At 40.4% G+C, this 13,868-nt stretch overlaps 1 protein-coding gene across 3 annotated transcripts in view; it reads right to left on the minus strand.

The window, feature by feature from the left end:
* Nucleotides 1-12,054: 12,054 nt before the first annotated feature.
* CCNG2 (cyclin G2) overlaps nucleotides 12,055-13,868 on the minus strand; it is a 9,086-nt gene continuing 7,272 nt past the window's right edge. For all 3 annotated transcript variants that reach the window (XM_006907629.3, XM_006907628.3, XM_015586115.2), the window contains exon 8: nucleotides 12,055-13,440. In XM_006907629.3, the coding sequence (XP_006907691.1) occupies nucleotides 13,317-13,440 (124 nt within the window). In that variant the 3' untranslated portion in view covers nucleotides 12,055-13,316. The remainder of the gene's footprint in view (nucleotides 13,441-13,868) is intronic.

Below are 13,868 nucleotides of genomic sequence, written 5' to 3' on the forward strand. Positions count from 1 at the left end.
CAGATCCAACCTCGGCTCTTCTCACTGTGCTTTCTATCCAGAAACAGATTGATGGACCACATTGACAGGGCTTTCTGTTCTCTGGCTTCTGATTTGAGCCAAATGGGGATCCCTTACAGAATTTGAAAGGAGGGAGGACTGTGAAATCGGGATATTTATTCCCCTAATTCCCACCCTCAGGCGAGCTATGCCCCCTCAACAAAAGTCACAGATCCTCTCTCAAATTTTCTACACAACTCTCTCCTTTTGGGTTCCAGCAAGCATATCCTCCTTTCATCTCTTTGGGCCTAATTTGGTTACAGCTTTGCTGTTTCTAGCTCTGGCTCACTACACTATCCCTTGTGCTTTTCCTACACCTTACCTTCACCTTTGAAAATAGTCCTTTCATTAAATCCCCTTCGAATTATCCTAATTTGAGTATATCATCTGTTTCCCTGAGAACACTGACTGATACAGATGAGAAAAATCAAAACAGTCCATTTTCACTTCTGAATAGTGTTCCTCAGCACGGTCTGAAGCTCTACTTGCCCAATTCTGCTTCTTCCCCCTTTCCTATTACAGGTGTCAGATCTGCATTGTGGTCTGAAGACTTTTCCTTCCCAATCCTGTTTCTTCCCCTTTTATCTTTCACGGCCATTACCCAACTCCATCCCCAATAAATCTATGTACTCCTAACTCCGTCTCAGCATCTGCTTCCTAGAGGAGCTAAATTTACATCAAAAGGCTACATCAGCTTAACTGTTCCCTGTAAGGAAATCTCCATGGAAAGCAAATATTTGTGCTAAAAGAATATAGGATCACAACAAGCTAGGCTACTCTGACTAATCCATTATCACTGTAAGGATACTCCTAATCTGGGTGTTTTTCTTTCTTATTTCAGAAGGGATATCCATGCCCTTGGCTTTCACTAGTAAACACTGACAAAGCTGATCTCTGATGTTCTGACTCCTGTTCTGTCTCCATTCAAATCATGCCTGTTCTGTTGGTTTATGCTTTCTTAGCCATGTTGACTCCAACATAAAATGCTATAGTCAGGCCCTGTTTTCCCCACCGTGGGGCTCAGAATACATTCTGTTTTCTTTTTTCTTCATTTGTTTGCTCGTTTAGTTTTTCTTTAAGGCACATTCTCCAAATGTCTGCTTTCTTCCATTCTGAACTGACTTTACGATTTCAATACTCAGAGTTCTGAAAAGCCTCACTGCCACTCCCTTTTGCTGTAGCTGCCAGCTCCCGATGGACACACGGACCACCAGAAACCAGTGAGTTACAGGAAACACGCTCTTTATTCAGCCAGTTGGGTCTGCCAGGGGTATGCAGACCCCAAATTGAGCAGCCCCGAAATGTAGAGGTACAGGGTTTCTAAGCCCTAAACCCCATTCCTCATTCTGCCTGAACACAAAAGTCTATTTTTCTTCTATTTACTAACCATCAACTCACAGGTCGGTTGTGCAAGGAGTGGGGGGCGGGGCGGGGGGGGCGGCTACAGAAGCAGAAAGCTTATTGTTAGAATGTTAAGTTCCCATGGGTGATAGCCTATGTTCCCATGGGCAATAGCCAAGCAGTAATTTTCCAGCCAGCACATTTTACTTCTTATACAATCTTACTGTCTTTGAAATAGCATTAGTTCTAGAGCATAATTTCTTCTGAGGAAATTGCAAGTAGCTTCATTTGTTTATTTATTCATTCAGTCTTCATTTATTAAGCACCTATGTGTGACGAGAGTCCAGTAAGTGCTGGGTATGCAACAATGAAGAAGACACAGGCACTCTCCCAAGAAGCTCATGGTAGCTGTTTTTAAGTTAAATGAAGCTAGGAAAAAAGTCAGAAGAGATGAGATGTAAGCCAAGTGTAGAATGAATCCCTCATCAGAGCTTTTCTCCAACCTAAATATTTTAAGCTTTCCATTCTCCATGAGACACAACTCCAGAGATTTTCAGACCAGCATAGCTTCTCTAATGCACTGGATATTAAACATGTATGTGGCTTATTTTCTGTCAATTTATGCTGCTTGTCACTGTCTGGTGCCACCTTCAGATCCCCTCTGCTGATAAGACTGCCTTCCTAAGATGGCTTCCCTCTCATGAGGGCTTGAAAAATAAGGTGACTATTTCTGCACAGAAACTTGTAGCACCTTCCCAAGTATGTCTGTGTTAAGGTTGTCATCCTTGTCTTGGTTTCAGATTGTAATTATGCTGAATGTGCTCATTCCCATTCATTAATGTTTCTAATTCCATTTCCCACCATGATTATTAATATGATCATTTATCAGTTCTCTCCTTTTAGGTAAAAATTAACATAACAAAGCTCAGGACAGACCTGACTGGATGTAATCCAAAACTTAAAAGAGACTTGACTGGATTACAGACTAGATGTAATCTTTAAAAAGATTATAACTAGAAATAATGATAGTCCTCTAGTCTAGGATTTAGGAAATGCTTTCCCAGAAGACAAGTGACTTGGGTTGCTTTCAGTTTTCTTCTAAATTTTGGAATGAGAATGGCAAAGCTGCAATGGACCTCAGAAAGTCACTTAGCACAACATACTCATTTTATAAAGAGGAAAAATTTGCTCCAGAGCAGTCAGCTTTGACAGATATAGAACTAAAACTCAAAATTTCTTACTCTCTGTCCAGGCTCTTTCGAACAGCTGTTCCACACTGAATTTGCCTCATCTCCCTGTTTTCCACAACTAATTCTTCTCTTTCCATATTTAATCCCCACCACACCCCTTTTTTCATCTTTTGTCCTCTGCAGCTTCCTTTTCTTCCCTCTTGCTTCTCCCTCCACAGGACTTTTTTACATTCCTGTCTGTCCTTTGTGTTCCTTCTTCCTGAGGCCTTTATTTTTTTCTGTCTTTGCTGTCAGTAAAGGAAGAAAACCAGTATGCACATCTATCTTTGTGTCTTCTACATTTAGTACTTTAAAAAGTTTGATGTATATGGAAATACTGAACTATCTTTAAAATTACAATTCTATAAATACACTATAAAGTCTACTGGGAAAATAATACTACCAAATTCCCAAGACTTAATACTAAAGCACTTCCAGAATGTGAAATGGCAGACTAGGTTTTGAAATGATTCTTAGGGGCCCTCAGGACTTTGAGAAAAGATATAAAGTTCCTATAGGGAAATTACAGTCTTCTCTAGTATAATCAGATCAAAACGTAATGCATGATATTAACTCTCTGTTATAGTGATGGAAATGAATGACTGAGGAGAGTCAAAAACAAACAAACAATCAACCAAGACAAACTAAGTCCCATTACATTAACTGGAGAAAGCTGTTTGGGAGCAAGCTGATGTACCATATTTCATCTGGTCTAGATGGGATGATGCACAGAACCAAACCAACTTTTTATTCTCAGTCCATTCTAAGCTTGGACTCTTTGATTACAATTCGTTTTCCATCTATTCTACTAGCAGGAAGGGCATGATTTTGATGGCCGACATTAACATTCTGGATCCAAGGAAGGGAAATCCTCCAATATAAATTAATTAGTTGGTACCCCCACTTCCACCCACTGAAAGACTGTTCTACTCCATGTGTTAGGCTCTAGCTCTGCAGAGCTGAGGTTCTGACCTTAAATTCTAGTGACCCCATGAAAGTGTTGTAACCGTCAGCTCTGCTCTAATGTCCAGGCAGCTTCCCTCTTTAGTATGTTGAGGCCCTCACTAGCTTCTGCAAGTTGATAAAATAACAAATATCTATTGAGTATAATTGCATGGCTTGGCTATGGTAGGTTATTTGCCCTTCAAAAGTGGACAATCTGGTTGATTTAAACAAACCAGGACTAGTGGATTCTGTTGATTTGAGGAAATGGATAATTAAGTCTGGTTCCCTCTGTGCCATTTTTTTTTTTCATGTTCTTCTAACAGCATTGAGAAATGAAAGCTGTTGAGAACCTGCAGTGGCCGACCCTGGGAAAGCAAACACACATTCTCTCCATGCCCAGACAATAGAGAAGCACTTCTTATAGGGTCATTTCACTTCTTGCTTGAGCAGCCCTGTCCGTTCCCAGAACTCAGCGTCCTGGAAACTACATAAAGTAGTTATGTCACTGGACTTTAGACAGGGCTCCTGCCCTAAATCCAGGCAACAGCTGTTCAGCAGCTGCGCCATTGTGTCCTAAAGCTGCTTAGTGTAAGATGCAAAGGAAAAAGAGACTAGCTCTCTGAAGTTATGTGAAATATACAAACCCCTGCGACAACAACTGGCAGGTAATGTATATCATGGAGACATTTGTGGCATCAGAATGAATACATAATGGATGAGCTTTAGATTTGGATTTTAAATTTAAGATAAGAGTTATATACTCAAATCTTTTCAATTTAAGAAAAATTAATAAGAAAAAAGAAAGCAGGAAAGGGAAGTTTGTACAACATTGTACAACACGGGAACAGAGACAGTAAAATATGACTCCCCGTCATCCTCACCTCCTTCCCCACCCTGATGCCCCACCCAAAAATAGTATGAAAGCTTTCCTTGAAGCAACCAAAATAAATGTCTGCTCCTAGAGCCAGGCCCCAAGTTCAGGCATAGCACCATTGCTGAGAGTTGGCAGGTTGTTTAGCCTTTGAACACCTTTTCTTCATGAGACACGTCAACCTTGCTCCTCTTTAATGTGCAAGATAGGACAAGAGCTAGGGCCAGGCAGGCATAGCTGCAGGCAGGGCTTTTTCCAACATTGTGCAGAAAGGCTTTTGCCTGCCCAGGCCAAGGGGAGCTGCTGCAGCTGCTTGCCTGCCACATCCTATGAAGAGGAGTTCCAACAGCTTGGTGGCTTAGGATGAGTGGGCCTGACCCAAATGGAAGGAAGCAGATTACTTTCCAAGCCCAGCTTTTGGGTTCTATGCTTCCCCTCATCCTCTGCGGTGATGCCTTCCTCTGAGCCCTTTAGAAATTTAATGATCCCATTTGCCTTTTCTGAGCCCTTCTCCCCCATCCCCATCAAAATCCTCTGGTGCAGAGAAATAAAGAAACTGTCACTGCCATGCATTATTGATGGGACTGTAAATCCACATAATCTTTCAGGAGAGCAGGTAAACAATACATAAATTTTCAATGTGTAGTCTCTTAGAATAGACCCAGGAATTTCACTTGTAGAAATATATCCCAAAGAAATTATTGCATGGGTAAGCAGGTGTATGTACGAAAAATGTTTATTGATGCTTTGGTGGTGGTGGCTCCATAGTGTAGTGGTTAGTATGTCTGCTTCACATGCAGGAAGTCCTGGGATCGCACCCCAGGTGGAGCCACAGACCATACCCCAGGTGCGCTGAGTAGGCCCAGTTGGCCAAGTACCAGGTGCGCCAGGGGTAGGTCAGGTGCGCCAGGCTCCCCAAGTACTCCGGGTGCACACCATGAGTGTGTGGGAGAAGACACTCTGCTTTCAGAGGCCCAGTTCTTAAAGGGAAAACAGCCACATCCATAGGTCAGGGGTGAAGGTGGGGGATTAAAGAAGGGGAAAAAAAATACTAAACAATTGGAAACAATGTAAGCATTCATTAGAAGGGGATCTTAAATTACTACGTAAGTATTCAATGAAATACTCTACATAAAGTAGATCCACATCAGTGGACACGGAATATACTCCAATATATTGTTAATTGAGAAGAGTAGATTGTAGAAGAGTGTATAGAGTAGGATCACAAATATTTTTTTAAAAAAGGAGTTTATACTTGTATAAAAAGAATGAAATGATAAATATCATTCTGTTGACAGTAGTATCTCCGAGGGGTAGCATTGTAGGCATTATCCACCTTCTCTATACTGTTTACGTTTTTAGAAAGGCACTATAATAGAAAAAATATTTTGATATATTTTTCAAAACCCTCTCTCAGGAAAATACATGCAATGCCTTCACACTGACAACCAGTCATATTTGTAAAAAGCTTTTATTTTCTCCATTAACTTGTTCAGCCCTCATAGCCCTGGGAGGTAGGAAAGGCAGATCTTAGCATTGTCAAAGACCGGGAGGGGAAAAGAGCTAAGCTCCATTCTGATTTGGATGTTTTAAAGGGGGAATGAAGATGAAGGGTGGGCAAGTGAAGGTTCAGTGAAAAATTACAGAGAGTTGGCGAATACAAATGTGACAGGCCAGCTGTGTCTACTAGCTGGCAATTACGAAAGTTAGGATTCTATCTTCCCACGGAGACTGGGAGACAGAGGCCCTATCTTCCCAACGATTATATTTCAAAGGAATGGCTTTCAGATCCCGAGAAAGATACTTCTGAGTTATAGGAAATACATATACGACTATAAGGGACAGAAAAAGCTTTCACAATTGTAAGCCCTTTTTAGTAAACGCCCTAGGAAAGAGAGGTCAGGTGTTGCCTACAACAAACAGTGACTTCTGTTCACAGCCCTCAGCTTCTCCAGACAGGAATCCCGGGTTGTCCCAGGGATTCCGCCTGAGGCTGCTAGAAGCTGTGTAAAAGTTATGTCAAGTCTCTTAGTGCAGGAGTTTGTATAGAGTGTTCTTGCCAAAAGGTTTTGCAGTTCTCAGTATCTCCCCTTTTCAGATTAAAAACTAGTTCTCAGAGAAAGTGCACCACACCGACGTCCCTTCAGAGGAGGGGAGTGGAAGTAGCTGTCAGCTTTCAGCTACAGCCCCTTCAGGAGCCACTTTGGCATTCCAGCTGAAGCCACACTCTTCCTGAATAACCTTGAGCCAGCAACCGAGCACCCGGTGTGCTAGGCCTGACCACTTCAAACCACATGTCACTCTTCCAATGGGCAATCTGTCCTCCCAAGTCCCAGGCTGGCTGCATCCTGTCAGATCCACATCACAATCCCAGGCTCGCCCTAACTCTCTTTCCTCCCCATTTGTCATTCACAGGCATCACCCACAACAAACATATTGCGTTTCTGACTTCACCCCAGTATCTGCTTCCTGAGGTATGCAAAATAACACATGTGGCTTGTCCAAAACTATACTCACAGCAAATAGATGCTCAACCCCTGACTCAAACCATAGTTTCTAAACCTCATTAAAGTGTAAACAGTATTTGCAGCCACTCCCCAGTACTGCTTCAGCTGCACCCCAGATAAATAGGCATTAGATTCTCATAGGAGCACTGGCCCCTGGTGCCAAAAAAGTTGGGGACTGCTGCTTTAGAAAACGAGCTCCTTAACAGTAAGATCTGTGCTTTTCTTTTGCATCCTCAGGGTCTAGAACAAAACTCAGTACATCACAGTAGCTCAATAATAGTTGGATAAATAATTGAGTCTTCTCTCAGCAGGGAAGTAAGAGGGTAGGGACAAAAATTAGGTAATAATTATTATAGCCAATATTTACTTGATGCATACCAGGCACTGTTCCACATTCTTTATCATGTATCATCACGTCATTCAATACACACAGTAACCCCATGAGGCAGCATTGCAGGTAGTGTTGAACAGGAAGCAGATTCTGAGACAAAGTTTAGGGTGCAGGATATTCATTATGAAGAGCCTCTGGGATCAACATGCATGGAAGGGTGGGGAAGGAAGCAAAGTTGGATGGAGAGAATTGAGCCACAATGCGGGCTCAACAGCAGCCTCAGCCAATCCCATGGGGAGCTCTGGGACCAAAACAATCCATCTGAGCTGTCTTATGTTAGACCAAAGTGACCAAGCCTTTATACCTCCTTCCACCTCGGTAAGTCATTAGATGTGGGCGTCGTGGGCAGGCATGATCTTGGGTCAGGCTGCTCTCTGCGTGGGCAGCCCCCAAAGAGGCCGTTAGCTGAAGGCTGTAGGCCAAAAGCATTCCCACCAGCCGGGCATCTTAGTAGCACATTTCCGTGTCCCTCACGGGTAGCTAATGTTATTGACCCCTTGACCATACAGATGAAGAAATTGAGGCACAAACACTTTAGTTAATAGCCAGTCAGTTGGGTCAGATAGTGAGGGCCAAACCAGGATCAAACAATGACAGTCCGGTTAGAGAGCCTGTGTTCCTGATGACTACCGCATACTCTTGAATAAGGTGTGGATCATTGTAGCAGTGAGCTCTGGCCCCATGCACACCCAAAATCCTAACACTGGAAAGGGTGAATTTATCCTTGCATGCATGGTAGTTCGCCTTTATGAACTATCTCTGCAACCAGGAATGGAGAAGACACTGTCAGATGTGATACATGTAGAAAAATGTTGACACATGTTTTCACCCAGCATTATGATAGGCACCTTAAAGGATATAAAGGAAGTATATAAAGGAACCAGAACATAGTTTCTTCTCATGAGAAGCTCAGAGTTTCGGCAAGGGGATGAACCACAGACACATGAAGTAATTATTGGGAAAATCCCAGAACTGTCAATGAGTACGTGGCAGATGATTGCTATGTTGAATAATAAATAGTAAAACAGGCAAAGGGCAAGCAAGCCTTTAACAAAACAGTGCTCTATTTTTACAAAGTTCCACTCCCATTAATGCCAAATGACTGTGGACCTTGGAACCCAAGATAATGATAAAGTATAACCTAAGTGTAAAAGGAACTAGACATACAGGAGTTGGAAAGGGCCAGCAAGCCTGAGTGCAAAGAAGTTTCCAGGGCAAATTAAAATGTCCAGCTTTTGATGAGGCTTCATCTTCTCTACCACTAAACTACCTTAAATTTGTACATTACCATATGTGGCTCTTGGGTGACGATAAATTTTAAATTTTAATGTTATGTAAAACTAAACACAATGCACAATGTCCCTGTCTTCATGCAATTTACATTCTAGTGGCGGAACCAAATAATTCACAGCAAATATAATGTTTAAGGTTGTGGTAATGTTTTCTTCCAAGAAATCTTCTGAACCCCCTGGTTTTCTTCTCCTTGTCAGTGCTGCATGTCTCCATAAAACTTTTTTTTTAAAAATCCTAGCAGTTACCACCTTGTTTGTCTATCTTCTTTGTCTGCTTACCTTATCTGTCTGCTTTGGGAAGGCAGAGGCTATTTTTCTTCTTCATTGTTGAATTCCTAGCACCCAGCATAGTATCTGGCCCCAAATCCCCCTTCTCATGTGGTTACTGGTTACAAGTAACTTTACTGACTACTTAATATGTTCCAAGCACTTTATGTGAATTATTTAATCCTCACCACAAGACAAGTACTGCTATTAGTTCCATTTACATATGAAGAAACTAAGGATTAGAGAAGTACTTTGACATAGATCTGGTAGGTAGCAGGGCAATAATTCAAACCAAGCCTGTCTGCCAAACCTTACATTTAACCACAATGCTAAACTATTAGCTAAACATTGATGGTACTCATTAAACAGTTGCAGAATGAATGAAATATTAAAAGTTCTTATAAGGAATATTCTACTCAAAATACCAGTAAAAATAAACCACAGTATTCTTCTATTGTTCAATTTTTAAGTGCTCTCACCCATAGAAATGATAGAAAAAAAATCACCTGTAATCTTACCATTCAGATATGACCACCATTTTACTGTAAATCACAAGTAACCCATCTCAGTTATCTATTGCTGTGTAACAAACTCTCCCAAAACCTAGTGGCCTGAAACCCTGATTTATTTTTCATGAATCTCTGGGTTTATTGGGACCAGCTGGGTGGTTCCTCCGCTCTGTGTGGTGTAGCTGAGGATACTCGTGTAAACTTCACTCAGCTGGGACTTTAGCTGAGGTGGGAACACCCAGAATGGCCTCTCATCCTCAGGAGCCTCTCTCCACACAGCCTCTCATCCTTTCAGGGATCCAACCTGAGCATCTTTGCTGCATAGTGGCTAGATTCCAAGATAAGAGGGACCTGCCAGTGCTCTTAAAGCTTGGACATGCACTGAACGTCTTCCATTGCACTTTAGTAGGCAAACCCAGGCACAAGGCCAACTAAAATTCAAGAATAATAGACTCCTCCTCCTAATGGAAAGAGCGGCATGTGCACACAGGGATGGAAAGGCTCACTGGCTGTTACGAAAACTATCCACCACACTATCTGATTTGCTAAACACAAAGACAGTTAAGTTGTTGGCCATTTCTGCTACAAATAATCAGAAAAACTGAATTCAAAAGTAACAAATGCAAAGTACATGGTCTTTGTCCATATAAGAATCTGGTAAGTAGGTTACCTAAATAAGCTGACAATTGCATGTGTACAGGGGAAGGTAGAAAGCAGAGAGGATCATATTTAAAACTCAATATTGGAATGAAAGAAATTGAAGAAATCAGATCCTAGACAAAGAAAATGATTAAAAATGTTGTGAGAAGTATTCTACAATGCCTCTACAGTTAACCTGAGTATTAACTCTGAGTGTGACAGGTGATTAAAACACATTATTCGTCCAATCTCTCTGAAGGTCAAATAGGTGGAGACCCGTGACTAGGCAGAGTGATACTTCAGTATGCATAACTGCAGAAGCAGCAAAGAATGCATACCATATCCTAAGAAATGACAAAATCAAAACCTGAAAACCCAAATCTCTTGCCAAGGAGCAAGTATGAGACCAAAATGGTAGCCTCTTCCTCACTCTGCTCTGAATGGTGTAGGAGGCTGAAATCTCAGTTCCAGTCATTGCAGTCATAGGGAAGTCACCGGGTTGAATGGCCCAAGGACATAAACAGGCTCCTGGACTTGTCTATCTCCTAATAATGCCTAAAGAGAGCAGATAGTGCCTTTCAATTACCACCTCTCTTCCTCATCTCCACTGCCTCCACCTTATTTGTCCTTCATCACCTCTTGGATTTTCACAGGACTCCTGACCAGGGTCCCTCCTAATCTCTACCTGCCCCAGGCCATCTTCCCCATAGCTGCCAGTTACCTTGCGTTAACACCCATTTCCTAGCTCTAAAAAAAAGGCAAGAAAAAAAAAATAAAAGGCCAGAGATAGGTGTAGTGTTATGATTAGGAAAAAGGCTTATATGTCATGATATAGACTTTATCCTGATTGAGGTATCTATTGAACAGACAGCAGGGGGATCAGGAGCAAGCCTGGAGAATATGAGATCACAAAACTGCAGTAACTCTGCTAATAAAGAGTGCAAGTGTGAACCACGCCAGGAGCAGAGAAGAGACAGAGTAAAGTTATAGAGTATAAACGAAGTCATATCAATGATAAATGGAGACTTCCAGAAAACAAGTGAGAGATGAAATCACGATCTAAGTTTCCAACTTGAGTAGACAGAATACCTTTCACCAAGATAGCTATACAGGAAGAGCAGGTTTGGGAGTCATCAGAAACTTCCAAGCAGGATAGCTAGTTGAGAATAAACAGGTTAGGTGCAAGGTAAGAGGTCTGGACTAGATACTAAAAACCAGAAAGGGGAACAGATGAAGTATATGTGGACAGATTCATGCAGAAAGAGCATCTAGTAAGAAAAGAAATAAACTCTAGAGAAACTGAAGGTTTCAAGAGTTGGAAAGCCACAAGTAACTTTTACATCTCACAAATCAAAAACTGAAAAGCAGAATATATTGTCTACTATTTACCAAAACGATTTAATAAGATAGGAAAGGTCATCCTCAAGCAGAGATTCTCCACTAGGAAAACATGCCCTTATCTCCAAGGGAAAATAGTATATCTGATTTTCTAACCAACTAGAGAAAACAAAGGTCTATAATCAAACTAGATGGAAGACCTATGCCCAAAAAATATACAAACAAAACCACCACCCCTTGCAAAATAGGCCTAAAGCTTACAAAAAGAGGTCCTAAGAGGTACAGGGGCTGGCAGGGTCCAGTCACAACCAACACTCCCAAAGTGCTTATTCACCAAGTTACCTTCTGATTAGAATACAGTTTGTCTATAGAAATTGTACTGATCTGCCAACCTGAGTATCCTGGTCAACTTGATACCTGTTGCCTTTCACTATAAATTAGCAGGCATTTTGTTTCATATGAATCCATTCCAAAGAGAGGTCAATTTTCAAATGACAGACTCACTTTTGCTATCTCCAAGGCTATGCGCCAGGCTGTGTAAGGAAATATTACCTAGAGGACTCTGGTAACCAGATAGAGGGCTTATCCTGGAGGCTCCCCAGTCTCCCTTCAAGCTTTCCCCTAGAAATATTGAAAGCACTTTTTTTCTTTTACCAAAAAATTAAGATGTGATTGCAAACAAAGAGTATGATTCATTATCTTTATTTTGAGTTGTAATCTATTATTACTTCAAAAAGATCCACTTCAGAAACATCCAATGGATGACTTACCATTAAAAAAGTCATCAATGTATGATTCATCATATAGAATACACAATAAATTATATTTACATGCAATGACTAGACTATCACACACACAAGGTAAAAAAATACCGTATTTTATGTACATTTTTTAAGATTTACATTTTCATATAGTTTATAAAGTTAAAAAATTCTCTGTACAAAATTTCACGTGTACAGAGTTTATAAATCCCTATTCTCATGGATGTACCACCACACAGATATGCATAAAACCATAATACTACAGTTTTTTTTAACTTCATTTTACTCTTGGCATCCATATACTAATACCATTATTTTTGAAATGTGAATTACAAAGAAAACATAATCATGCAGACTTTAAGAAAATTAGATAAAATGTGCTACTAGATCAACATTTATCAATTCCATAGTTACCCAGTTCTGTTCAACTTCCTGTAATGCTTTCATACAGGTGCATGCAAAACTAGCAGATTATGGATTGTTTTAATAACATTAAAATAATACTATAGTCTGACAATACTCAGACATTAGGAATGCAACTATCTAACAACCATAGCCTGTTGATTATTTCTGCTTTAGCAGAAATCTCAACTAACACATTACATACTAAAATTCACAGAAATGGCAATATTATAATTCCTAAGTTTATGGAGTCTGCATCAGATAGTAATTGTTAAAAAAAAAAGTGTTTGACATTTAAGCGTATATTCTCTCTTCTGAGCATGGGGAAGCAGGAGAGGGAGATGGAAGATGAACCACTGAAGGATTATCCAGTCCCTGCTAAGGGAGCACTTGCACACTCCCAATCTGTTTAAATAAAGACACCTGAAGGCTTTATAAAAAGTTTAAGACTAGCTACACTATTCTTCTTTAAAAATTCTTGAAAAGTAATAAATTGAAGGTATGAGCACCTTCCCTCCTTCCCCAAGTAGCTAAATATCAACAAGAAAAATAAAGTGCCAACGTCTAAAGTATTGTTAATTGTTTAATAGGCACTAACCCATTTGATGGCTTAGGATTAAATATGAAAATAGGCCAGATCTGATCTGAATAATAAACAGAAGGTAGGTATTCCAGTCTATGCAATTCCTGCCTACATGGGGGCTGGACCAGAAAACTACCTACTCCCCCATTTATTGCTTTGAAACCTGTACACACACTTTGCATTCTGACACAGAATAAGATTTCTAAGATGGAAAGCACAGTGTCTGTGCCACTTTCAAGTTGAAAAAGAAAGTGCACTCTTGATCACTGGGAGGAGAGCTGCTGAGACTCTCTTCTCCGCAACTCATATCTTCACAAGAGTCCTCACTAAAGGGAAAAAAAAGAGACAAAGAAGAGGATTCCATGATTTAGAATACAATGAAATGTTTTATAGGAAAAATAAAATTGCTAAACAAGTATCTACATTCTCACGATTCTTATATTCAAAATTTAAACTTTACAGAGAAACTTTAACTTGTAAGGACTTCCTAAAGTGAAGTCTATTGTAATCGTCTTAGAAAATACAGGTGGTTAAGAGGTTTAAACGAATTACTACCTGCCAAACTATTATTCTTGTACCAATTAATATCAGCAACCAACTGTAGAATTCTAAGTATTTTAAACCCAATAAATGCTGACGAAGGACAACGTAGCTCCTATCACATGGTTTTGATGTCTTTTTTGCATCAGTAATTCCATCACTGATACTTTCAAGTATCAAACCAAGAAACCGACAAACTGTGAAAACAGAACTT

Source organism: Pteropus alecto, unplaced genomic scaffold (genome assembly GCF_000325575.1).
Source record: "Pteropus alecto unplaced genomic scaffold, ASM32557v1 scaffold161, whole genome shotgun sequence".
Taxonomy (NCBI): Eukaryota; Metazoa; Chordata; class Mammalia; order Chiroptera; family Pteropodidae; genus Pteropus; species Pteropus alecto.